This window comes from Dama dama, chromosome 5 (genome assembly GCF_033118175.1).
Source record: "Dama dama isolate Ldn47 chromosome 5, ASM3311817v1, whole genome shotgun sequence".
Taxonomy (NCBI): Eukaryota; Metazoa; Chordata; class Mammalia; order Artiodactyla; family Cervidae; genus Dama; species Dama dama.
The window spans coordinates 130,562,507-130,589,129 of record NC_083685.1 but is presented as its reverse complement, the minus strand read 5'-3'; the positions used below and the strand labels follow the sequence as shown (position 1 = coordinate 130,589,129).

At 55.5% G+C, this 26,623-nt stretch overlaps 1 protein-coding gene across 2 annotated transcripts; it reads right to left on the bottom strand.

The window, feature by feature from the left end:
- Window position 1: 1 nt before the first annotated feature.
- WIPI1 (WD repeat domain, phosphoinositide interacting 1) lies at window positions 2-26,623 on the bottom strand. 2 transcript variants are annotated; one of them, XM_061145025.1, is made up of 13 exons: window positions 26,476-26,623; window positions 22,622-22,704; window positions 20,199-20,368; window positions 15,437-15,533; window positions 9,803-9,900; window positions 9,296-9,388; window positions 8,755-8,825; window positions 7,811-7,918; window positions 5,110-5,274; window positions 4,248-4,355; window positions 3,576-3,694; window positions 3,362-3,462; window positions 2-486 (listed from the first exon to the last, which is right to left on the bottom strand). In XM_061145025.1, the coding sequence occupies exons 1-13, from the start codon at window positions 26,553-26,555 to the stop codon at window positions 439-441; spliced, it is 1,341 nt and encodes a 446-aa protein (XP_061001008.1). In that variant the 5' UTR covers window positions 26,556-26,623; the 3' UTR covers window positions 2-438. The 2 variants fall into 2 exon arrangements, with proteins under 2 accessions (XP_061001008.1, XP_061001009.1); XM_061145026.1 differs by lacking the exon at window positions 26,476-26,623 and having other exon boundaries at window positions 20,199-20,325.

The following is a 26,623-nucleotide window of genomic DNA, read 5'->3' as shown; positions in this document are numbered from 1 at the left end:
GTGTATTGCCATGATTTTATTATTAGTGTCCTAAATGGGACTGAAAGGTCATAAATGATTTATTCTGATCACTGCAAACATCTTTTGCCTGGCCACAACAGTCTCTCTGAGTCACATACAAGGAATACAGTTCCAAGAGGTGTTCCTATAGGTACATTTTATACACAGCATACATGTTCAAACGGATGCCCTTGTTAGTGTAAAATTCGGGTTGTCGATGGATATGGTTTGTTCACGTGGACGCCGAGGCTGGGACACGCTTTCCAGGGCAGGACGTGGGTGCACGCCGGCCCGGTGCCTGCCAGCTGAGAGGAGCTCGCCCGGGGAGAACCGCGTCCCTGGGGGTTCTGACCCCCGTGCTGCTCACTCAGCCGCCTGCCTTTCGCCCACCTTCCTCGTTTGCTCCAGAACCTCCTGACGGGGCGGTCCTGCTGCCCGTCAGGATGTCGCGGCCTTGTCCTGCTGATCTCCACGGCACAAGGTGATCTGCCGAAATCAAAACAGAGCAGCCTTACCCTTTCTGGGCAGGCCGGCGGGGGGCGGCATGCCTGTGGGTCAGTGTCCACGCGGGGCCGGCAGAGGTTCCCCATCCGTCCGTCAGTCCACAGACCGACCCTTGCGTGTGGCCACAGGGGTCACCTGTCTTCTTTAGGTGCAGAAAATACTATTTGTAAAATATGTATGTGTATGTTTGCGAGTGTGTGCGTGTCCGGTTGTCTCTGACTCTCTGTGACCCCACAGACCCCGCTCTCTGTAGCCCCCAGGCTCCTCTGTCCGTGGGATTCTCCAGGAAGGAATACTGGAGTGGGTTGCCATTTCCTCCTCCAGGGGCTCTTTCCAACCCAGGGATCGAACCACGTCTCCTGCACTGTAAGCTGATCTTATTTTTTTACCGTCTGAGCCACCAGGGAAGCCCAAAATATACATGCATATTGATATGTATATGTGTATTTTCTTTAAAGGCTCATCTTACTTGTAAACACAGACTGCTAAGTCACTGTGAAAAAGTCAATAAACACCCTTGGTCCCAGTTCCTTCACTCCTACTCCCAAGAGTGAGACGAATGTCAGAAAATATGCAGACTTGCCAAGGTCGACTTGTTACTGACCCAAAGCTGCTCCCTTCCCGAATACAGCATCTTTCCCGAAGACAGCATCTTTCCAGGGACCAGAAATGATCAGTTCTCTTTTCTCTCACTGTGCTCGGAGCAAAGAAAATCCCAAGGAGGGAAGATGGATGGTTCCCACTCCAGATCAGCAGTGACGACACAGGGACCCCTTGGGATTATCTGGGCAAACCTCTGCTCCTGTCTATGAGCTGCTGAGACCCCAAGATTCGTCAGGATCCTGGAGTGCCTTAGGAATGTGGGTAGAGATGAGACTTCTGGGCCGGTGTTTGTAATGGGCCTGGCACTTCAGGACAGGCAGAGAGAGGAATGTCTAGACTTTCCGGGGATGATCACAGCCAGTGAGGGCGTGACTAAGACAGTCCCTCTTGTGATAACATCCCAGGCCTCTGACCTTCGTGGCCGAGATGGAGAAGCCCACGCGCATTACCCATCACTGTGCCTGCAGCCTCAGGGCGGGGCTGGGGTCCGATGCTCCCCCCCACCCCCCGAGCCCTCCCGCCATCTCTGCACAGTTTCAGGGGCTGCTTCAGGATCACCAGGGCCTGACGAGGATTCCAGGGGGCCTCTCTCGGTGACGGACACTGCACTCATGTATAAATAAGAAGCCCCGACGCAATTTAAAGCAGCTTCTACTCATCTGGTCCTGACGCGGGAGATGGGATGACAGGCTCCTCCCAGGCTCCCTGGCATTGCCTAAGCAGACAGGCATCCCATTTTATCGCTAGTTCTTAAGCATCTCTAGTTTTTTTTTTTACTCCAAATGATGTATCAAATAACAGGTACACCAAATAACATGGGGTACCTTTAATTTAATACAGGTTTTCTTTGGCAAGAGATCACCTCTGAATGCCAATACCCAAGGTAACCTGGTTCTGTAAATATAAGAGGTTTCTCTGATCACAGTTCAGAGTCTCACAATCCAATCATCTTTTAGAGCAGCCCCAGACTTTTTACAACTGCTGAAGTGGGATCTGATGATGGATAGGAAGGTCCCATAATCCACTGCATCTGACCTGCTCTGGGTCCCGAAGATGCAACGTCAGGACCCAGATGCCAAGTTTTGGGGGACAGAAAAGCTCCCTCTGTATTGAGGAGGGGCGAGAGACCCTCCCAAAGCAAAACAACTGCCCCATTGGGAGGCGTTGAGCCAACAAATATTTTTAAATGCACAGTTTTAACGATGACTGCTTTCCACCCCTGAAATGTCAACTTCACTTGCTGGCACTGTGTGTGACGATCTATAAAAAGCCAGAAATGTTCGTCTCACGCAGCACCCTGTGGAGCCTTTTGGGAAATGACGAATGTGGCCTTTCTGCCCCTGCATGAAGGGCCCATGGCAGCTTTTTGTATTTTTTGGCCGTAACAAGGCATGTGAGGTCTTAATTCCTTGACCAGGAATCACCCCTGCACCCCTGCATGAAAAGCGTGGAGTCTTAACCACTGGACCACCAGGGAACCCCCCTCCCTTTCTTCCCTCTGCTTACCAGACTGTCCTACAGATCTAGGCAAGAGAGAAGCCAGACCCAGACTCCATCCTTTTGTGAACAGAATCCAACTGACACGAAATCACCACCGAGAGGAAACACCGTACCCCAAGACCTGTGCCCCAATCACTCCCTCCCTCTGCCTCCAGGAGGAATGGTCAGGGAGCCCCCACGTTTAGGCCTAAACATTGCTTCCATCTCGAGATGATTCCAAGGTGACTGTCCAGGCTGGTCTCTAACTAAAGCTCACAAGAGCGGGGTCTCTGCTGCCCCGAAAGGAAGCTTGGAGGATCAGAACCAGGGGACAAGCTTCTCCTCACCCCAAGGTGTGAGAAGGAGCCATGCCCAGCGCCCAGCCCAGCCTTGGGCCCTCGCTGCCGGCAGGGCTGAAGCAGGATCGCGGGGGGGCCGGGCTGGAGGGGCCCGGGGTGGGGGAGGTCCCCACTGACACGTGGCTGCTAATTAAAGGGTCTTGAGCAGCGAAGACACAGTTAAAGAAGCGGAACTGCGGCCTGGGTCTCTGAACCCGGAAGCCTAGAGACCCCCTGGGTGAGAACGTGCCGCCCTAACACGCGGGTGGGCTGGTCTGGGCGCGGAGGCCCATCGCAGGCTAAACCCCGCTGGCCTCCCGGGTGTCCGGGCAGGATTAGGTGGTGCGGCCCAGACAACGGGGCAGAGGCTCCGCCGCGGCAGAGGGGAGGGCCCGTCCAGGCGCGGGGACCGAGCTCTAGGGGCCGCCAGTGCTCACAGGAGGGAACTCGTTCTCGTCGTCCAGACACACCGGTCCCGTGGCAAACTCGTGTTCGGGAATGACCTCGCCGCGGAGCGCCCCGCCGTCCTCGGAGTAACCTGCAGAGTAGCAGTGAGGCGTGAGAGACGCTGGGGGGCTGATCTCAGGCCTCGGTCCGGGGCCGCGCCTTCGCCTGGCACGGTGCTCACCCAGGCCCCCGAGGGCCGCTCACCTGGGACGGTGGAGGCTGCGGACGCACTCGGCCTGGCTACCGTCGCGGCGTAAGACTGAGGTAAGGGTGGTCTGAGGTCATTTTCTTTATTCTCCTTGCTGGTTCCTGAGCCAAGCAAGCTACGGGCAGCGATGGAGAAGGCAGGGAGAGACGAGAGGTCACCTCCTGCCCAGGACACCTCCCGAGGAAGAGCCGGGGAGGCCGGGCCTGGCCCTGGGTTCAGGTGCAGCCCCCCATCGGTTCCCCAGACCAGCATGCCCTCCGACGGCCGGGTCAGTTGCGAACATCCCATTCCTGGTTCCGGAACCTGCGCCCACCTGTGCGCACCGGGCGGGGACGTGCAGGCCGGCTCCCCAGAGGGCCCAGGCGAGGGGCGTCCTGCCCGCAGACCGCAGGAGAGCGTCTCCATTCAGTTCAGCAAACACGTCCCAGGGACCCCGGGGAAAGAGGGGCTGGCAAGGAGAGCCCGGCGCCCTGCGTCCCCGCAACCCCGCCCCCTGGCACCCCGGGTGCCCCTCCCCGCGCACCCCAGGACCCCCGCACCCAGGGCCCCCCACACCCCCCCACACCCCAGCCCGCCAGCCAGAGCGGGAGGCTCGTCCCTGCCCTGGGCTCAGGGGACGCAGACAGTGAGTCCCGAGAGCCCGGCTTTCTGAAAACTGGCCTCTTCACCTGTGGGTCTTGATTAGGACACAGTCTCCTCCATCCTGAGGGTCCAGGTTGTAGACATAAAGGTGCCCACTGGACGACGCGACCAGGAGCCGCGGCAGCTTCTGGATCCTGCGGGCCGAGAAGACGCTCGCTGCGGTGCCCACGGACGTGTGTGGGCTCAGACCGGTTTCCAGGGGCCGAGCCCTGCTCCCAGCCCCACCAGCGCCCAGTCCTGCCCTCGAAACGCCCGAGGCCTGCCGGCCCGCAGCCTTGGTTTCTGGTGATGTCCTTGCCACCTGTCCTACTGATCTCCCTTGAGGACGGTTCCTTGTCTTTGAGTGTGATTGTGTGGATGAGACAAAAGGTCGCGGGTAAACCCTGCACAGAAGGCTGAGTGGGACCCGCCTCTGCCTTTAACAGCGAAGGAAACGGCGGGAAACTGGCTCCCAGCGTCGTGGGCTAGTTTTACAAAAAACTTTCCAACATTCAGCTTTAATAGGCACACTTAAAGGTCTTAGATAAGACGTCTGTCCACCCCACAGGTGTCTGGACCTAGACTTTGGAACTAGAGCTCTTTTACGTAATTCTGTAAAAACGGGAACTGTCTTCAAGACAGTATCACTGGAATGAGGAGGTTGAAACTTCGGTGCCAGCTTGCAGCTGCCTTAAGGAGAAGAGTCCAACCAGACGGAAACTGGCTGACGGTGTGGGGGGTTGGATGGTGAGGTAGGGACGCTGGGGGGGCGGGTCTGCCTTTACTTGCCCCTCCTGGCTCCCTTCTCTCTGCTTTCCCTTAAACACTTTTGCACGTTTGGTGCATCCCGCACTTTGGGAAATACATCAGTGAGGGTTTCTGCCTGGCGTTGGGGGGGGGGGGGCATACGTGGCGAGGGTGCAGATGTTCCTGTGGCCGGAGAAGCCCAGACGCCCGGTGGCGAAGGCCCTGTCCTGGTTCATCATGTCGGACACCTGGGTGGGGAGGTAGTTGGATGCAGCCAGGAACATCTTCCCCACGTAGCCGGTCCAGGTCGAGGGCTCCTCGGGTCGGCTGGGGAACAAGGCGAGCGAGGGTGAGAGCGATCCCCACCCGGCGGCCATCCAACACCCGCGGCCTCCGCATGGGGAAGGGCCCGTGCCTTGCTGTGACGTCCTGCTCAGGTGGCTGGGGACATGCCCTTCCGGCCGTGCCCCAGGGCATGAGGCCTCATGTGTTCTGGGGAGGAGCCCTTGCACGGCCGCTGAAAGGCTCGGGCGCGGCGGCCTCTCTCCATTCAGGAGGTGAAGGATGGGTCTGATTCTAGGCTGCTGGGAGGGGGCCGGGGAGAGGGAGATGGAATCAGTCCCTGGCCGCTGTAACACAAACCCAGGCCTGTTCTGGGCTCGCCCAGAAAAGAACAGGCCGATCTGAGTCAGACCTCGAGGCCAGACTACGTGGGCAGCATACCCCCAGGTGAGAGGCCTGCGCGGTGTCGGGTTATGGCCCCGAGCCCTCTGGTTGGGCGCCAGGATGCTCACAGGTGGGGGAGTCCACGGGGCCTGCTGCGCCCCCTGCAGCCGCCACCTGCGCCCCATCCTGGGGTCTCGGCCAGACGGGAGGGTGGGGGACGGGCCGGCTCCGCCGTGAGCTGCCAGTGGACTGGACTCACACCTGCCTGCGCCGGGGGGACAGAGGCACACCCGGGGCGACCTCCTGAGGTTGCGGGAGGGACGGGGGGGCGGGGGGGGATGCGGACAGAGAGGGGGGACGTGCGATAGACAAGGGGGACGCGGGACGGACGCAGCACAGAGGTGCGGAGAGAAGACGTAAGCGTGTCCGTGGGGGTGCCCAGCCAGGGAGCCGCGGGGAGCAGGCCGGGGGTGCTCGGAGCACTGAAGCAGCCACACCTCTCGGGGCTGGCGCACGGCAGGTGCTCGCTCATAAAGGGGTCTCTGGGGCTGCAGTGAGCAGGGGGCTTTGGGGGTTCCCCAGGCTGGGCCCCCAGGCAGGTCTGACTCAGAATCGGGAGGTGGGGGTGGGAGGACACGTCGGGTGCAGAAACACACGCACCGGGACTCAGCGCCCTGGTGGACGAGGCAGGGAGCCCAGAAGCTGCTAGAGAGGAGTCCATGTGCCACCACCGAGCCCCAACACGGCCAGAGAAACACAGTTCAGACGCCCTGGCCGCTGCACGGGGGGACGCCAGCGTGCTGCTCTGTGCCCTGACGTCTGTGACAGGACACGCACGCCCTGGGCTGCGGGCCGGCACAGGCTCTGTCCCTCCCGCCCGTCCTCCCCGCCCAGGGTCAGCCTTGGAGGCTGGAGGCCCTGGCAGGCGCGCGGTGCAGGAGCGGAACCGCTCAGGCAGACCCTGGAGCTACTGCAGGCTCAGATCCAGTCCTGGCAACACAGCGTCTGCGGGCTCAGATCCAGTCCTGGCAACGCAGCGTGTCACACGCGTGTTTTGTTTTTGCCGTTTGTGTAATGGTGATGCTCACACTATTTTGCAGCCTGGTAAGTGTGCACTGGCATGACGTCTAAAAACAGCATCCGTGCCTTCACTGAAAGCAGCCTTATGGCTACAGGATGCTGACCATCACCTGAGCCTCCAGCGAGTCATAAATCCTTTTGCAGTCCTCGCACCAAAGGTCCCTGATGACAGATCACCATGACAAACGCCAAAATTTGAAATACGCTCAGGACGACCAAAATGTGACCCAGAGACAGAAGCCAGCAGACGCTGTGGGGAAGTCGGTGCGGGTTGCAGAGCGGCCACACAGCCTCAGTTTTAAAAGCGCAGCAGGGGCGGCGAAGCAGGCCGGCGCGCAAGGCTCTGTCATGAGGCTGGCCTGAGCAGCACGGTATTGACAGCGAGACTGGCGAACACTTAGTTGGTTTCCCTCTGAGCCCAGCGCTACACTACAGGGGACCTGCTAGAGACTTCAGATGCACACACGATTGTTGTTACGTCAGGGTCTGCAGATGAGGACGCGGGAGTCCAGTCACAACAGCTCGCCCGCCTGCGGTCTCCTACTCACGGGAGCGGGGCTGTGGGCTCAGGAGGGCAGCCCCCGACCCCCGGGGATCACCCCGAGTCTGCCGCTGACACACTCACCACGTTGGTGGAGACAGCGAGTAACACAGGCTCGTGGCCTTAGCAGAGAAGTCGGGGGCGCTGGTCAGACCAGGACCCCACTCCTCTCGTCCAGCGGTCCCCGGACGTTTGGGCACCAGGGCCTGGATTCGTGGAAGACAGTTCTTCCATGGACTAAGGGTGAGGGGATGGTTTGCGGATGATTCAAGCCCAGGTGGCACTAGTGTGGGTTTGATCCCTGGGTCGGGAAGATGCCCTGGAAGAGGGCGTGGCAACCCATGCCAAGATTCTGGCCTGGAGAGTCCCATGGACAGAGGAGCCTGCTGGGCTACAGTCCACGGGGTTGCCAAGAGCCAGACACGACTGAGCAACTTAGCAGCATGCACGCAAGCACATCCCATTTACTGTGCCCTTTATCTCTGGTTTAACACCGCTGCTGGCCTGATGAGAGGAGCCCGATGCTCGGCCCGCAGGTGGGCCCCACTCTAGTCCCCCGAGCGTTTCCAGTCGTACCTGTTGGCGAGATGCTCTAGCTTGAAGATGTGCACGGTCTCCGTGTTGCTGGAGGCGCAGAGGAATTGCGAGTCCATGCTGAAAGCCAGGGAGCTGATGGTCACGTACCTGGGGACACAGCCACAGGGGGAGGGTGAGCCCGGGCACGGGGGAGGGGGGCGGCCTCCTGGCTGCAAGTCAGCTTCATGAGAAAACAGACACCTAAACGTATCCCAGAGGGTCTGGGCACACGCAGACCTCGTTGCGTTGGGCTTCACTTCGTGATGGCTGCAGACACTGCAACTTCTACAAACTGGGGCTCGTGGGACCCTGCGTGGAGCTCGTCCTCTGGGGCCGTCTTCCCCACAGCATGTGCTCTCTGTGTCTCTGGGTCACGTTTTGGTCATTCTTAACATATCTTAAGCTTTTTCATTATTATTCTATTTACCATGGTGATCTGTCAACAGTGATCTTTGCTGTGAAAATTTTAAAAGGATTGACTCTCTGAAGGCTCAGTGATGGTCAGCATTGTTTAACAATGAGGCATATTTTAAAATTCAGGCATGTACACTGGTTTTTTGGAGAAGGAAATGGCAACCCACTCCAGTGTTCTTGCCTGGAGACTCCCAGGGATGGTGGAGCCTGGTGGGCTGCCGTCTACGGGGTCACACAGGGTCGGACACGACTGAAGTGACTTAGCAGCGGCAGCAGCACACTGGTTTTTAGGGCTTCCCTGGTGGCGCCAGTGGTAAAGAACCCGCCTGCCAATGCAGGAGACATAAGACTCAGGTTCGATCCCTGGGTTGGGAAGATCCCCTGGAGGAGGGCATGGCAACCCACTCCAGTATCGTTGCCTGGAGAATGCCATGGACAGAGGCGCCTGGCAGGCTACAGTCCACGGGGTCACAGAGTTGGACACGCCTGAAGCCGCTGAGCACACGCAGACACACACGGTGAACACAGACCTTTTCACCCCTCTCCGGAACTCGTAGAGCTTCTGCCCGTCGGGAACGGAGAACACCCGGATGACCGTGCCCTGGAAGAGAGAGCGGGTGGGCGTTTCCTCCTGCAGACCTGCCCCTTTGGAAGGGAGATTGCTGGATCGGTCTGCAGCATCTGACCCCAGAGAGGAAACACAGAGGGCTCTCTACGTGCTGTGTAAGCTGTTCTTGGAAGGTGAGTTGAGTACCCTCTGTCTCCCGGTCCCTCCCCAGCCAAGCCCAAGGCGCTGGCATGCTCCATCCGTCTGCTCTGGCTTCCCAGAACCCTGATCTGTCAGTGACAACCAGTACACTGGTTCTTGGTCAGAGTGCGAGGCTCTGGGCAGAGCGGCTCACATCCTACACGCAGCAGCCCAAGGTCTGCGAAGATGACAGATGAGGTGGCACAGGCAGGGGCCGAGGGCCTCCCTCTGAAGTGAGTTCCAGCAGCTCCTTGGCGCCCAGGACCCTGCGCACCCCTGGCAGAGGGGGGGCCCCCGAGGACACGGCCACGGGCAGCACTCACCTTCTCGGAGGCGCTGGCCAGCCTGGAGCCCGAAGAGTTGAAGGCGATGGCGGCCAGCGTGCCCTCGTGGGCAGCGATGGTGCAGACAGCCTTCTGTTGGCAACAGGGACGGTGGGGTCGATGCCAGGGTGCGGGGGTGCCGTCCACCTCCCGTCCCTCCTCCTCCCTTCCGAGACGCCCTCCCCCCTTTGCTGGGCTCCCTGTCGCTCAGCCCGGCTGTTTGGGTCTAGGTTCTGCTTCACTGCGGCTGCGTTTCTGTCCCGTCTCCTGCCCTCGGGGAGACGGTGACCAGCCGTCTGGGGCCGGGCTCCGTGGAGCTCGGCGGGCAGGGGCAGCACAGGCGCTGGCGTCGCAGGCCGCACCGCGGCCCGCAGGACACGCTTCCCTCCGATCCGTCTGCCTCGTGGCGACGTGGACGCATGGCAACGGAGGCGGAGGCAGAGTGCGTGACCGTCCGTCCACACCTAGGGCTCACGCGGAGCTGACCGCGCGGCCACGCCGACTTACCAGGGAGTGTCCATCGTAGAGCACAATCTCGCCTGTGGTCAGGCTCCCGGGATAGGCCACGTAGGAATTGGAATGGTTGATGGAGAGCGCGCACAGACCTGGAGGAGGGAGCCCAGTGAGCGGCTGGGTCCGCGGGGGCCGGGCGGGGGCCGGGCGGGGGCTGGGCGGGGGCTGGGCGGGGGCCGGGCGGGGGCTGGGCGGGGGCAGGCAGGGAGAGCAGCCCCGTGAGCAGCTGGGTCCGTGGGGGCCGGGCGGGGGCTTGGCGGGGGCTGGGCGGGGGCAGGCAGGGAGAGCAGCCCCGTGAGCAGCTGGGTCCGCGGGGGCCGGGCGGGGGCTTGGCGGGGGCTGGGCGGGGGCAGGCAGGGAGAGCAGCCCCGTGAGCAGCTGGGTCCGTGGGGCCGGGCGGGGGGCCGGGCGGGGAGCGGGGTCCGCCGGGGGCCGGGCGGGGAGCCGCCCGGTAAGCGGCTGGGTCCGCGGGGGCCGGGCGGGGGCTGGGCGGGGGGCCGGGCGGGGAGCGGGGTCCGCCGGGTAAGCGGCTGGGTCCGCGGGGGCCGGGCGGGGGCTGGGCGGGGGGCCGGGCGGGGAGCGGGGTCCGCCGGGTAAGCGGCTGGGTCCGCGGGGGCCGGGCGGGGAGCGGGGTCCGCCGGGTAAGCGGCTGGGTCCGCGGGGGCCGGGCGGGGAGCGGGGTCCGCCGGGTAAGCGGCTGGGTCCGCGGGGGCCGGGCGGGCACCGCGGGGAGCTGTCCGCAAGCGGCAGGGCCGCAGCGCCGCCTGCTGGCGAGCGGGGCGCCGCCCCGCAGACCCGGACACACAGTGACTCCCCGTCAAAGGGCCCATGAACTGAGCTCCCAGGGGAGACCTGCTGACCGGACACCGACCATGTCCACGCACAGCTGAGGGATCGGAAGGCAGAATGCCTTCCCTGCTCTTCTCTGAATTGTGCCCCAGGGCTCTGACATGACCTCTGCCTCGCTTCCAACTCAGCCTCTGGGCCGTAAGCTCCCAACTGAAATAAAGGTTCCTACTAGGAACCTTTAAAGAGCATTTAAGTAAAGGATTTTCACAACATTGGTTTCGATGAACACAGGTGTTTGTGACAGAAGTGAATTCAGAGAATCCCCAGAACCAAAAGCATCACCAGAACAGGCACCTGGAGATCAGACAAGAGAGACATCTTTTTAAATATAAAAGCCTGCTGATTCTTTGTTACACATGAGCCTGTTAAGTGGGTTTCTTATAAAAGCATAAGAGAAACTTTAGATTAGGCTAAAATGGACCTGACCCTAATCTGCTGGGCAGAAGAGCAGAAGTTTAAAAAAAAAAGAAAGCAAACGTCAAGAATGGGAACCAAGGTCCTGCCCTCCTCCGGCTTTGTCGGGGACTCGGCCAGCGCTGTGTCCTTGTCACCTGCCCCGTGGCCGTGGGAGGGATGGACTGACCTGGTGCCCTCTCCCGAAGCTCCCTGCAGCCCGCCTGTCTGGACAGGGCCCCTCCGGCCTTAGAAGAGACCACCCACACCTTCCCAGTTTTGCTCTGAGAACCCCAATGCTCCATGTTATGTGGGGAATTTGCAATCAAAATGCAATTTCCATAACAGCTAGCCTAAGCAGGAAGAAGGTGTTCTGGCCTCGCGGAAATGGGTAGGGCAGACAGTGAGACCAGTGGCCGGCCTGGTGGGTGCCCTCCCAGAGGGGCCCTTAGCAGGGAAGATGCTATGGTTGAACTGGGGCCTGAGCAACAAACCAGAGAAAAGAGTTACAATCTTACAAATGCAGCTGGTAACTGCTGAAGGGTTCTGACCACATGGGTTAAAAAAGAAAAAAAGCAGTGTTAATCAAAACCACCATGAGATGCCACTTTACACCCACTAGGACGCCTCTAATCAAAAAGACAGGTAATTGGAACCCTCATACATTGCTGCTGGGAGCGTAACATGGCGCGGAGTGAGGCTTTGGAAAACAGCCTGGCAGTTCCTCAAAAGGGTAACATAGAATGATTATACAACCCCCAACTTCCAGTCAAGAGAAATTAAAATGTACACCCGCATCAAAACTTACACACGAATGTTCACAGCAACGTGATTCATCATAGTCAAAATGGGGAAGCAGTCCAAATGTCTATCAACCGATCAACGAACAGATAGGACGTGGGATCGTCTTACAATAAAATAGTATCAGTCAGTGACAAGAAATGAAGCCCTGATGCGCACAGCGTGGATGAGCCCAGGAGATGCTGTGCTGAGTGCAAGAAGCCTGTTCACTAAGACCAGGTACCGTATGACTGCACTGAATTCCGCTTACAGGGAATGGCCAGAAACAGATACATCTATGGAGGCAGAAAGATGGTTAGGGGTGCCTAGGACCGGGGGCACGGAGGTGATGGCTACGAGTTAATGGGTTCTGGAGGGGACTGATGAGAATATTCTAAAGCTGACGGCAGTGATGGTTACAGTTCTCTGAATATGAAAGCTACTGAACTGTATGCTTTAAATGGGTGAATGGTGTGGCATGTGAATTATATCTCATCGAAGCTGTTGGGAAGCTGTTTTCGGAACGTCTGGCTGACAGAGGCAGCAGATGTGGGTTCAAGACCTGGTCTGCTGTCCACCATGTAACTCGGGCTGGGTTATCCCTGCCCTTTGCAGGCTTGATTCCCACCCCTGAAGTGAGCGAGGCAGGGAGCTGTGGGGATCCAGTCTTTTTTCTAGCTTTACTGTTCCAAGAACCCCAGTTCTCATTAACCTACTTCCTCCACTCAAAATATCGAGGCCCATCTCTGGCGGGGATGGCTGGGAGGCCTCTGAGCAGAAAGGCTTGGACAGACCCTTCAGAGTCTATTTCCCTTTTTAACTGAGGTGTAATGGACACAGAACATCACGTGTTTCAGGAGTCCCACACGATGATCTGATGTTTGTATATATTACAAAGTCATCACCGTGGTTAAGTCCAGTCAACATCCTTCACAGTTACAAACATTTTTTTTCTGTGATGAGAACTTTGAAGGTCTATTCTCTTAGTAACTTTTAAACATGCAGTGCAGTATTATTAACTATAGTTTCCACATTGAAGAATATACTCCCATGATTTATTTCTTTTTAACTGAAAGGTAGTAGCTTTTGACCCTGTTCAACCATTTACACCCCCCTTTCCCGAGCCCCTGGCAACCACCAGCCTGTGTCTGTGAGTGTGTCTATGAGTGTGTGTGTTTTGTTGGAAAAGGCTGCACATAGCTGAGATCTTATGGTGTTAGCCTTCTTCCGCCTGACTGAATTCACTTAGCAGGATGCCCTCAAGGTCCATCCATGCCACCTCACTGGCAAGACCTCATTCTTTTTCATGGCTGGTTAGGTTCCATTGTCTCCATGCCCCACACCTCTTTATGTGTTCATCCACCAATGGACACGGAGGTGCTCCTGCGTCTTGGCTGTTGTCAATAACGCTGCTATGAACATACCCCTGCAGATAGCCTTTTGAGGTAGTGTTTCCATTTTCTGTGGATAGATAACCAGACATGGGGTTACTTAGCCATAAGGTAGCTCTGGTTTTAGATTTTAGAGGAAGCGCCGTACTCTTCTTCACAGTGGCTGCACGAATTTACACTCCCACCAACAGTGCAAGAGGCCTCCCTCTTCTCCACACTCTCGCCAACACCTGTTACCTCGTCTTTTTGGTAAGAGCCATTCTGGTAGGTGTGAGGTGACCTTCAGAGTCTTATATAAAAATGTAAGCTTCCCAGAAAGGAAGGAAGCTTGAACTTCTTCAGCTAACATGTAACTTTCTGTAGCACCTCATGGAGGGGGAGCGAATGCTGGATTCTGACAAGAAGGGGCCAAGGATGGTGGTGAGGGTGGGTAACCCTGGGTGACCACGAACCGACCCACCTGCCTCTGGCCTGCACCTCGGCCAGCCCACCTGAACTTAGCCCAGGAGCCTGCACGCTGACCCCCGCAGGCTTCACGCAGGTCCCTGTAAACGCTGAATGGGAGTCCCTTTGGTTGTGTGTGGTCCAACTGGATGTTGCCACAGGTTTAGGGATTCCTGTTCTCATAGGCTTTCATTTCTGCCACAGGTACCCCATGAAACCTTTGGTAGGAAGGGAAATGTGCCTTTTCTTTGATATTATTTTACAAGATAAAAGGGATAGTATAAAAAAATTTGTAGAGCCTAGAAATTATAAAGGAAGAGAAAAGAAAGCACACACAATTCTACAACCCAGAGGCTTTTCACCGTGCTCAATATTTGAGTATATTTACTTTTGATCTTTAAAATATATATATATATATATAAAGAGTTGGGTTTTTATGTGGTTTTGGGACTTTAGGCTTGACACACATTTTCACAGATCGTGGTCAGCTGTAATTCCACCAGAATGGTCTGGCTGTAAGCCTTCTGCAGCTGGAGAAGAAATGCCTGCTTTTCATTCAAGAACTGCTGGCATCATCAGCTGGAATGAGAAGGCGGTCCTGTGATTCTAAGTCATTCTTAACTTGGTATTTACAGTCGTTGCTGTTTAGTTGCTAACTTGTGTCTAGCTCTTTGAGACCCCATGGTCTACAGCCACCAGGCTCTGTCCATGGGATTTCCCAGGCAAGAATCCTGGAGTGGGTTGCCATGCCCTTCTCCAGGGGATCTGCCAGACCCAGGGCTTGAACCCGCGTCTCCTGCAATGGCAGGAGGACTCTTGGCCGCTGAGCCACCAGGGAAGCCCCAGTATTTAGAGTATTATATGCCAAGCGAGTCAACGGTTGTTTATAAAATGCAGTTCCCTCTGGGTTGATTAATGGGATATGCTTTCCAGTTTTTAAAAAGAGAGAGAAGTCGTCTCTGGACTCATAGGTGCTCTGTGCACAGACCCCACCTGCGGTCCGTCTTCGAAAGAGTGCTCCCTGGGGAGCATAACCACCCCACCCGGCTTCCCGCACTGCCATGGGGTGCAGACTGCTCCCCCGATATTCCCCGAAAGCCTGTGAGGCCAGCAGTGTCCCCACATTCTGCGGCTGGCAGATTTTTTTATGGAGATTTCCACTCTCGGCCGCTCAGGGCGTAGACTGCTGTGCTGCCAGGAAATTAGCTTGGACTCCGTGGGGCAGACCCTTTGGAGGAAGCGGCCAGCCGCCTCTGACACAAGAGGGGCGGGCAGGACACGGATGGACGGAGGGAAGGAAATTCACAGCCTCGGCGGTGCTGGGCGGGAAGCGATGGCGGGATGCAAAATGTCCTGTACCCGAGTTCCCCAAATCAAGACACTCAGAGTCTGTGTGCCTGAGACTGTTGGCCACGTGGTCCCATCTCCCTCCTGAACCCACGAAATTCATCAGATCCAGAGCCCCAGTTTCCACCTCACAGGTTTTTGCGCAGAAAATCAACGAGAGGCCGGGAACAGACAAAGGAGACTCCTGGCCTCTGATCTTACATTGGTGGTTTCCGCCGCCTCACAGGGTCTGCTGGGGGTTCCTGAGTGAGGCACGGTCACGGCCTTGCAGGGGAGCTTTTACCATCTGGAGGCTGCTGTCCTGATGAGCCTCAGGGAGCCCTGCCCGAAATATCTCCACAAAGGGCTTTTCAACTGGAAAACACAGCTGGCAAGAAGCCCCGGGGCATGAGACATGGGGCCCTCATCCCAGGCCGGGGCTCACCTGTCGGGTTTGCGGGAATATCCAGGATGGTTTTCAGAAGCTTCATGTCCTTGATGTTGTGAATGTAAATGGACTCCTCCAGGCAGACCAGCAGCCTCTGAAATCACAGACCGTCAGTTACTGGGGATGGAGAAGCACCTGGTCCTCTGAACACGCCCTCTGGTGTGCGTCCTAACTTGATTCCAAGCCTAAATGCGCAGGAATTGTGGCCATCAATTATAGATTACAATACGGACATGTGCCCATGTTTCCATCACCATCCTCTGGACAGAAGCGCAAAGTACAGGATTTGGGGAAATTTCATGTAGAAATTGAGATTTCTTTCTATTTTTTTTCTTGTAATTTGCATGTTCAGTCACTCAGTCGTGTCTGACTCTCTGAGACCCCGTGGACTGTAGCCCACCAGGCTCCTCCGTCCACGGGATTCTCCAGGCCAGAATACGGGAGTGGGTTGCCACGCCTTCCTCCAAGGGATCTTCCCCTGACCCAGGGATCGAACTCGTGTCTCCTGCACTGCGGGCGGATTCTTTTCCATCTGGGAAGGGGCTTTCAGCCAGGGTGCTCCCGCCTCCAGCAGCCCCTGCTCCCCACTCCCACAGCCTCGGCTTCCTCCAGACCACTGCTTTTTCCGCCCCAGTGAGCGCCGAGCGTCCCAGGGGCAAAGCCTGCAGATGTTGGTTCAGGGGTTTTTAACACAGACCCTGGGAGAGCGGACCACAGCTCCCGGTCCAATCCGTTCATCCCAGGAACAACTCTTGGGAAGGAAGGACCTAAAATTACTCTGAGAAGCAGCAGGCTCTCCTGAGAAAAACCTCTTCCGGTAAGACTTTCCCCGCTCAGAACTTCTCAGGAGACTGCCACTTGAACCAAACAGGAAAATAACACTGAAACACCTCTCTCGGTTTTAGCTGAGGCTCTGCGACCGCAGTGCCGGATGCCCTGAGGTGAAAAAGCAGATTCTCACAGGGTCTCCAGGTTGATGGCATATATTAGCGTTCCTCTGTAAAACGGACATTCCCTGACTTACCCGGCACTTTGCCATTTTCCCGCACTTCCTATGACTTGACTAGAGTGTTCTATGCTCCCTTACTAACCAGCGGGCTTCACTGGTGGTTCTGCTGGTAAAGAACCCTCCTGCCAGGGCAGGAGACTGGGGTTCGATCCCTGGGTCGGGAAAATCCCCTGGAGGCGAGCATGGCAGCCCACTCCAGTGTTCCCGCCTGGAGAATCCCATGGACAGAGGAGCCTGGAGGGCTACAGTTCGTGGGGTTGCAGAAGACTCGGACATCACTTAGAGAGTCAGACACGGCTGAGCGACTTTCACTTATTAACCACTCAGTCTTGGTGGAACCTGGGGCTGGCCTCCAGCTCAGCTCACTCCCAGTCACCGTGGCTCGCGTCTACTTTCCTAGGTTCTAGAAGGAAAACTCCTTTTATCCTAAATAATTAGGAAATGATTTGTAGCGCCTGCTCTCAGAAGCATCCATCCAGCCACTCCCCGTCTGGACAACGAGGGTCCCTCGGAACAGATGGTCAAAGAATTGTGGATGTTTACAAACCCAGATCCATCGGGTTTATTGTCTTTATGCCACAGAATACGCTTCCTCTGTTAGTGTTAGGGGATCAAGAGCCACTAAAAATGAAAAATCACAGTTACACAATTTTCTTCCTTTCTACCCAGATTTAGAGGAAAATGGGGTTTTCTTTCCTCCTAACTCCCTGTACAAATCTTGGACTTTCCCCCGTTTTCCAGAAAGGAGCTGCACTCCCTGAGGACCTGATGAAACAGACAAGCAGCCTCTTTTTTCACTTCCTCCGGGGGGCAGGGCGGGACCCCGGCCTGGCGGGGAACAGGCTGCGGCTGCCCCCCAGGCCAAAAGTGGCATCCCAAACCTGAACGTTGTTCTCAGATTTATCAGTCTTTTATTGATTTTGGCTCTTGTTAGAAAAGCTCTTCTCTATACACAGATTAAAGAGGAATTTTATTTATGCTTTCCTTTTTAAAGAAATCTTAAAAAAAAAACAACAAAACTTTTTTATTTTGTAACCAGTGGGGTCCCCTGGGGGCTCAGTGATGAAGAATCTGCCTGCAGTGCAGGTGACCCAGGTTCCATCCCCGGGTCGGGAAGATCCCCTGGAGGAGGGAACGGCAACCCACTCCAGTGTTCTTGCCTGGAGAATCCCATGGACAGAGGAGCCTGGAGGGCTACAGTCCACGGGGTCACAAAAGAGTCAGACACGACTGAGCGACTAACACTCACTTATAGTCGGTTAACAAAGAGTGTTGTGATGGCATCAGGCGGGCAGCAAAGCTGTCCATCAGGATGGACACACACACACGTGTCCATCCTCCCCCAAGCCCCCTCCCGTCCAGGCTGCCAGTGCTCGGCAGTAGGACCACGTTTGTTATCCACTGTAAACACAGCCGTGTCTGTATGTCCGTTCCAAACGCCCCAACTATCCTTTCCCCCCAGCCTTCCCCCTGGCAACCATAAGTTTGTTCTCTAAGGCTGTGAGTCTGTTTCTGCCAAATCTGAACATTTTTAAGAAAAGCAAAGCCTGAAGACTTTCCAGACTTGTTTCAGATCATCTCTTAGCAGAAGAAACATGAAAGGAAGAGAGCCTTGCTTGGCCCAAGGTCCGGTTGGCTTGGCCACGACAGCGCAAAGTTCTAGGCGTGGGGTGTTCTTTAGGAGGTGGGGGAGGGGAGCTCTGAAGTTAATGAGTGTTTTATTAAGGAGAGGCTGGCAGCAAAGTTTAACAGCCCCATCTGCTGATGAAAATATTGGAGAGTGAGCAAGTAAGACTTTATACAAATAAACACCATGGATATCATTTAAGGGCTCTGATCTTGACAGGACATTTGCCTAAACAGTCTTAAGATTTATACCCTGGCTATCAGCATATGCCAAGATAAAATGCTCTGCAAAGAAATTTAATGTGCAACCAGTAGATATCAGAGACAGCACCGGAGCCAAGAGTTGTGCTTAAAAGCCTTCAAGTAAAAAAAAAAAAAAAAAGCCCTCAAACTGTCTTTCTCTCCCTTGCCGGGAACCCGGGTTTATCTTTTTTATCTCCTGCTACTCCTCACTCAAACCTCCCGTATTCCGTTTCTCAGGCTATCTTCTGCCACCCCGGACTTCAGGGGGTAGTCAGTCAGAAGAGTGATCAGCCCAGAGAAACAACCACTTCCTTCTCAGAAACCTGAGACAGCACGTTGTCTCATTTGTTAAAAGAAAAAAACCAGTAACTGAGCACTTAGTAGTTGAGGCACCAAGGGGCAAACGGTGTCCTCGGGACGGCCACGGCCTCCAGCGTCCTGGGGCCATGTAAGTGAGTAGACAGGTCTGCCTCACCATACAAAAACCCGATTCACTTGTCTTTGTGTTGAATGGGTTTCCCCGGTGGCTCAGTGGGAAAGAATGCACCTGCCAATAGAGGAGACACGGGGGACGTGGGTTCAGTCTCCGGGTGGGGACGATCTCCTGGAGGAGGAAATGGCAGCCCACTGCGGTACTCTTGCCTGGAAAATTCCATGGAGAGAGGAGCCCGGTGGGCTGCAGTCCATGGGGTTGCAAAGAGTCAGACATGATATTCAACTGGACAGACAGGTCTGCCTAGTCATCTAAAGAACGGGTTTATTTGTTTATGTGTTTATTAGGCAGCTGGGAGACAGAGATTCACTGAGCATTTTTCTACTGAGCACTATCCTTTCTAAGTGGCACTGTCTTTTCTACCTGGTCTTACAACAGTGAGCAAAATGGGTACAGTTGCTGCCCTCATAGGATTTATTTATTTATTTTTATTTTTTGGGGGAGGCGCATTTCCTGCAGCATGTCAGATCCTTGTTCCCCCGCCAGGTATTGAACCCGTGCCCCTGGCATTGGAAGTGTAGTCTTAATCACTGGATCACCAGGGAAGTCCCCTGTATAGGATTTAAAATCTAATAATTCAAGGGAAACTTGACTAATACCCCAAATGCTTATTTAACAGGAACTTGTAATTTGTAACAGAATGTGCATTACACATCTGAGATAACACTAAGGTTCCGTCCAACAAAGAAAGTGGGAGTGTTGGTGGCTCAGTCGTGTCTGACTCTGCAACCCCTCGGACTACAGCCCACCCGGCTCCTCTGTCCATGGGATTCTCCAGGTAAAAATACTGGAGTAAGTTGCCATTCGCTCCTCCAGGGGATCTTCCTGACCCAGGATTGAACCCAGGTCTCCTGGAGTGCAGGCAGATTCTTTACCGTCTGAGCCACTAGGGAAGCCCCTAACAAAACACGGCCAGAAACATTCTTCAAGGGGTCCTCCTGCCTTGGACTCGTCACCTGGCCCTCAGGAAAGGCCTTGGTCACCGCAAGGCTTCAGCACTAACCGGGAAGGGCCACACTTTCTCTGCAAGAACTTACTCAGAGGGGCATGGCCGCCAGCCTGCAAGGACTGCCCCCATCTGGGCCCAAGGCAGACAGGTGCCCCTCTGGTTTAAGGCCCCTGCAGGGGCTCAGGAGATGGTTTCTGAGCCCAGCCTGTACCCGGGGGACAGCGTTCACCCAGTCCGTGGCCAATGTTCAAGAAAGTGCTCCAGGCGGGAGGGCCGGGGAGGTCTGGCCACCCGGAGGAGCGCGTGCAGCAGACTCAGCCCGGGGCTGGGGCTTAAACCCGGCAGAGCAGGTGCCTGCGGTCATGAGAGGCGCTCAAGCCCCTCCTCGGTTCCCGCGACCCCGAGGGACGCCCACCCCGCCCCGGGGCCCCCCACCCACCTGCCGGTTCAGCCTGATGGACAGGATGTTGCCGGAGTAGCTGTAGTTGCAGATCTCCGTGCCCTTCTTGAAGTGGTACACGTTCATCTGGCGCGGCTTCGCGTGGCTCACCACCACCACCAGGCTGCTGGAGAAGAGGCGCTCCACGATGTACACGTCGGGGGTGTCATCTGGGGGCGGGGGCGCGCACGTCAGCCCCGTCCACGGAGGGGGCGAGGGGCAGGCGGGGGGCGCAGACGTCAGCCCCGGTCCACCGAGGGGGCGGGGGGAGGGCGGAACGGGCGTAGACGTCAGGCCCTGACTGGGGGGTAAGGCAGGGCCGGGGGGAGGGCCGGGGAAACAGACGACAGCCCCCCTGTCCATGAAGGGGTGTGGGGGGGGCACAGACGTCAGGCCCTACCCAGGGTGGGGTGGGGGGGGGGGTGCAGGGGGAGGGCTGGGGGCGCAGATGTCAGCCCCCTGTTTTGGGGGGGCGAGGGACACAGACGTCAGGCCCTGACGGGGATGGGGGGAGGCCGGGTTGGGGGGAGAGGTGGGGGTGGGGGTGTAGACATCAGGGCCCTGCCCACTGCTGGCCTCCACGGGGCTCGCCTCCCCTGGCACCCACTTGCAATGACTTCCTTCTCTTGCACCCACGGTGAAGCTCTATTTCCCGAGTCTCCACGCCCTTTAGGTGGTCGACAGGCAAGGGGACACCAGTGATCCGAGCACAAAGCCGGCTCTCCCAGCCCCCCTGAGGCCGCAGCGCTGGAGCCCCCCTCCTCTCCACCCCCTCCCTACCTGTCAGGGGCCCCGCTGGCTCTGTAGAATGTATCTGGGAGCCTTGTTGTTGCTGGGTAGTCCCTCAGTCCTGTCTGACTCTTTGCGACCCTGTGGGCTGTAGCCGCCAGGCTCCTCTGTCCATAGGATTCTCCAGGCAAGAATACTGGAGCGGGTAGCCATTCCCTTCTCCAGGGGATCTTCCCAACCCAGGGGTCAAACCTGTGTCTCCTGCATTGGCACGTGGATTCTTTACCATCGCCACCAGGGAGGCCCCATCTGGGAGGTTTAGACCATCTCAATCTATTCTCTCTTTTTAAAAAAATGTTTGAAATTTGGATTTTATTTGGCTGCATGAGGTCTTAGGTGTAGGGCATGGGCTTAGTTGCCCCGGGCCTGTGGGAATCTTTGTTCCCTGACCCGAATCCTCTGCATTAGAAGGTGGATTCTTAACCAGTGGATCACCAGGGAAGTCCCTCTTTTTTAAAAAACAGGTACGTTTGGCATATTTATTAATTTTTTTGGCCGTGGGGCCTGTGGGATCTTAGTTCCCTGACCAGGGAGTGAACCCGCAGCGCCTGCATTGTGGGCGGGTGTCCTAACCACTGGATCACCAGGGAATTCCCTCATTCTGCTCTTTCTCCGTGAGCAGTTTCCAAGGAGTGACAGCTCTGTTGGAAGTCTTTGCTTCCGGAATTCTTCAGGTCCCTGTTGCTAAGAGGTACGGGCACCTCAACGACGGGGGCAGGAGCACAGTGGGTTCTGTGCCCACGCCCCGTCCTGCGGGACCCCGACTCTCTCTGAGTCCCTTTCCTGGTGAAAGTAACCTGGACGTCTGTGTTATGACCAGCACAGTCCTGCACCCAGGAGCGAGGTAAATACTAACAGAAAGCCTCCTGAGCGCCCGTGGGGGGGCCTCTGTGTCTTCCTGGGAACACTTCACACACAGGCCTCTGCTGGGCTCCGTCAAGCCCCACGGGGGACAACACAGGGCAGATACAGAGCACAATCTTCTCCAAAAGTTATAATAATGACGATGACATCTTACAAATAAACTAGGAGCCCAGGACTTCATGTGCCAAGCCACTTCCTTTCCAGGAAATCCAGCGTGATGGGTTTCATCATTATGATGCTGGCAAAAATGGTGACTTTCCCTGAGACAACAAGAGTCACGTTTCTAAGCTGGACTGTTTTTAATATTCGCTGGAAGTACTTCAACGTCTTTGATATGGACTCTGTGATTGGGGCAGTATTGCTTTATTAAAACCAAGAAGTGACTTCCAGGACTGAATGAATGTGACCAATATTCTATAGTGCCAATGAAAGGGTAAAAAAAAAAAATCCTTAAGTCATCTTTTGCTTTGGCAATTATAAAAACTGTTGACCATGCATATAAGTATACGAAAAAGTGTCAACAATACAGTTTCAAAGGCTTTCTTAATGTAAAAAGAAAAATGTTACCTAAGCTCTAGTCAAATCTCACTAGTGCTTTATGGTGTTTTTTTTCCTAAGCAAGTGGAAGCAGTGATTTATGTTTAAACCTGAAAAAGTACTGACTCTGTAGGTGTGACAGCTCACGGGGTTGGAGGGGAATGGAAAGCTCAGGAGCCTGGCTGGGAGTCCGGAGGAGGGCGTGATGCTCCGGCAGTCACACACACACTTACTGCTTCCGTGGACGTGGTCCAGCTGTTCCACGGAGCTCAGGGAAAACAGCTTGTAGCCGGCCTTGGTTCCGACAGCGAGGGACCTGTGAAGACACGGACGGCCCGGGAGTGACGTGGTGCTGGGTCCAACCCCGGATCTGCCTGCGGACAGACACAGCCGTCCCTCTGGGCTCCCAGGGGGACAGGGAAACATACAGCCTCGTGTGTGTGTGGGGGGGGGTGTGCATATGTGTGTGCTTAGTCGCTAAGCTTCCCTTGTGGCTCAGCTGGTAAAGAGTCTGCCTGCGATGCAGGAGACCTGGGTTCGATCCCTGGGTTGTGAAGATGCCCTGGGCAAGGGAAAGGCTACCCATTCCATTATTCTAGCCTGGAGAATCCCATGGACTAGCCCATGGGGTCGCAAAGGGTCGGACACAACTGAGTGACTTTCACTTACTTAGTCGCTAAGTTGTCTTCGACTCCTTATGACCCCATGGACTGTAGCCCGCCAGGCTCCTCTGTCCACGGGGCTCTCCAGGCAAGAAGACTGGAGTGGGTGCCATGCCCTCCTCCAGGGGATCTTCCCGACCCAGGGACTGAACCCAGATCTCCCGCATTGAAGTGCTGAGCCAGTCCTACATGGACCTAAAAATGAGTCCAACTCTCTCATTTAAAATGACTATATGAAAAGGTGAGCTTCACTCTTCACAGGGAGGCACAAACTAAAATAAGCAGCTTACTGCTACAAGTCTGGATGCCCAAGGCTCTTGTTTCACTAGCCTGAAAAAGAGAAGGTCATATGATTTTCATGGGAAATTTTTTTTTTCCTTCCCAAACATTTGTTCTTCCCTGGGATGACAGCTGACTGTTAAGGTGGCTCCTTCTGCTGAGGGGCTAACCTGGGGGAGGAGGGAGGTCAGAGGTTTGCCCCCGGCAGCAGTGGGCTCAGAATTGGAGCTTCGCTTCTAGAACCAGCGCGCTAACGACCACAAGTAGCACCTGGAAAGGCTGGCCAGCAGCATCTTAAACCTTCAAAACATACATACTCCATAGCCAGCACTGTTTTTAAAGCTTCTTCCTATAAAGATTTTTTAGGGAATGGCAACCCACCCCAGTATTCTTGCCTGGAATGTTCCATGGACAGAGCAGCCTGGCAGGCTACAGTCCATGGGGTGGCAAACAGTCTGACGTGACTCAGTGACTACACTTTCACTTTCTTTCATATGTGCATTTAGTTGCAAACCAACATTTCTAAAGTGTTCAAGTAAGGGGGGAAAGTTGTAATTAAGAGTCTTAAAATATTAATCAAAAGATCTGGCAACTTAAAATCATTTTCAAACCCACGCTCTGCTCCGGAAGAGTTTTAAAGACGGGCAATGGCACTGTGATCACTGTTGTGCCAGATCTCAGTGGCAAGGCGGATCTTTAGTTGCAGCATTCGGGATCTAGTTCCCTGAGCAGGGGTCGAACTGAGCCCCCTGCATTTCGAGCACTGAGTCTTAGTTGCTGGACCACCAGGGAAGTCCCACTGCTGTATTTTAAATGGTTAATCAATGGTCACAGAAAACTCTGACCCCCCCCCCCCCACAGAAATTCAGACTAAAACTTTATTTCATTCATAAGGCCTTTTTGCAGGAAAAAAAAATAATTTTCTCATCACCTCTCATGAAAATGGGATTTGGGACAAATACATATCATAAATGAAATGAGACAAAATACACCCAAATTGTCTAGCACAGGGCCAAGCATGAAAGTATGAGTGAAGCAGACTAGTAAAGCTTAGTTGTCCTTACTCCTTTCTCTTGAAATACTGGATCCCAAATTCGGCCTATACTTACAGCTGGTACTCCTAAATGTATTCGGTAAGGGGCGTGACTTATTTTAAAATCCAATGTCATACCCTCTAAGGCTCAAAGCAACTGACCGTGACAAAAAGTTTTATTTATAGGTGAGACAGAGCTGTCCAGCAGAGCCTTCATCCAAGAAAACAGAACTGACCGTAGAGACTAAGGAAATTAACTTCCCGAGCACCCTATGGTTTTGAAAATAACATGCTTCTCCAACTGCTATAGAAAGCTGGGACTCGCCTAGAGTAAAAATTAACACCCTTAAAAACATCTAATAAAGAGTGCTGCAAAGCAGAATTGAGAACACGTCCTGCTAAGAAGCAAACTAACTCTCCTCCTTAACCTGCTCTCCTCCTTAAGCTGAGTTCAATTGGGAAGGCAAACACCCAGGCATTTCAACAGCCACCCTCTCTTGCAAAATGTTTCTTACAAAACATCAGAATGGTATCTAGACCATCATTTTTGTAAACTGTTGGTCTTAAACCATGAGAAAACAATGCAGTGAGTCATAAGTGGCTTAAAAAATAAGAAAAAAGAAGAAATACAAATTCCAGAAGGTGGTGCACATAGGAAGGGTAAACAGCTGTGAATTGCTTTTCAGTGATATTATATATATAGTATTGGAGAAGGAGATGGCAACCCACTCCAGTAGTCTTGCCTGGGCGATTCCATGGACAGAGGAGCCTGGTGGGTCCACGGGGTCAAAAAGGGTCAGGGGACACCACTGAGCAACTAAACAACAATATATATTATATATATGTCTGTGTGTGTGCATATAGATAGATAGATATTGGGTAATGTTGTAATGTGTATTTCTTATTGTGGGCTGTGGTCAAGGAAAGCTTGAAAGTTACTCATGGAACCAAATTGTCTGGCCACCAGCTTACACAATTACACATACGGTTTTTTTCAAACAAAGGCATATTGTTTGGCATGGGGTGTTTTTAAAGAGAAGACAAAGGGCATGGAAGGCCCGGGTTGCTTATGGCACATGATGACATTAATGACACCGCTGACTGTTCAATGTTAGCACAGTCCGGGCACAAACGGCCAGCACACCTGCCTGAAGGCGACTCCACGAAGGAACCGGACAGAAACTGGTACAGCAGGAAGTGGGGGACTGGGCCCGGTCATCGCTGCCTGATGCTGTGTGGCACATTCCAAAGAGGTTATTCCATATGGTCCCCGGGATGTCTAACAATCCCACAAAAGGAGGAAAGGGAGCAGCCTTCTGCTTCTAAGGGACTGACTCCTCCATATGTCTCAAACACAGTCCAGCAACCCCCAGCTCACTGGCCAAAGTCCGAATGTGAACATCAAGGCGAGACATTCAAAATCTACTCAAGAAGCAACAGAGGGGAGGTCACGCTCCCCTGGAGGGCAGCCTGGGCCGGGGACAGCGTGCCTGGACTCCCAGGAGGAGTTCCATCTGGCCGAGTGGGCTTCCTGAAGACAACTGGGGGCAATGGGAAGGTTCCTGACAACCCGGCCTGCAGGCAGGCGCCCAGGCTGGGCTGGGCTGGGACCGGGCTGGACTGGCTTCAGGGATAGGCTGCCTCCTTGTCGTTGGCCCTGCCCAGATGCCACGTTGAGATGCTCAAGGACAAATGGGAAAGTTTTTCCTGAACTCCCATCTTCCTGGGCCCTAACTATCTCGCCCTGGGTCAGCTTGCAACTTCCCAGTCCTCTCCCATCTCCTTTGTCTTGACCACCGCCCCTCCTGCCCAGACCCCCGCTTTGGTCACTCCCCGGCCCCCCAAGTTCCCCAGCCTCCTTCCGCCCCCTCCCTGGGCTCTGTCCCCCCTTCTCCCGGCCGGCCCCTCCTGGCTCCCTGCCCGCAGGAGGACGGGGGCCGCGCGCCGGAGGAGGGGCGGCCCGAGGACCTGCACCGGCCCGGGCCGCGCCGACCGTCCCACCCAGGTCCCCGGGGCACAGGCCCGCGCCCGCTGTCCAAGTCGCCAACTGCACGACACCCCCTATCGCGACTTTTCTCTCCCAGCTCCCGACGGGGCAGGCGGCCCGGCTTACGTGCAATCCTGGTTGAAGGAGAAGCAGCTGAGCGCCGCCTCCGCCCCGCCAGGGGCGCCGTCTGCGCCCTCGGCCTCCATCGGGGGCTCGACCCGGGAAGCCGCGGCTCCGAGCGGGCGACAGCCACCTCAGCAGCCCGCTGGCGCCG

Coding starts and splice junctions, on each gene's coding strand:
- WIPI1 (XM_061145025.1), bottom strand. CDS start 26,555: ATGGAGGCCGAGGGCGCAGACGGCGCCCCTGGCGGGGCGGAGGCGGCG. Junction 15,534..20,198: donor CCATCAGGCTGAACCGGCAG/GTGGGTGGGGGG, acceptor CTGTGATTTCAG/AGGCTGCTGGTCTGCCTGGA. Junction 9,389..9,802: donor TCTACGATGGACACTCCCTG/GTAAGTCGGCGT, acceptor TGTTGCCAACAG/AAGGCTGTCTGCACCATCGC.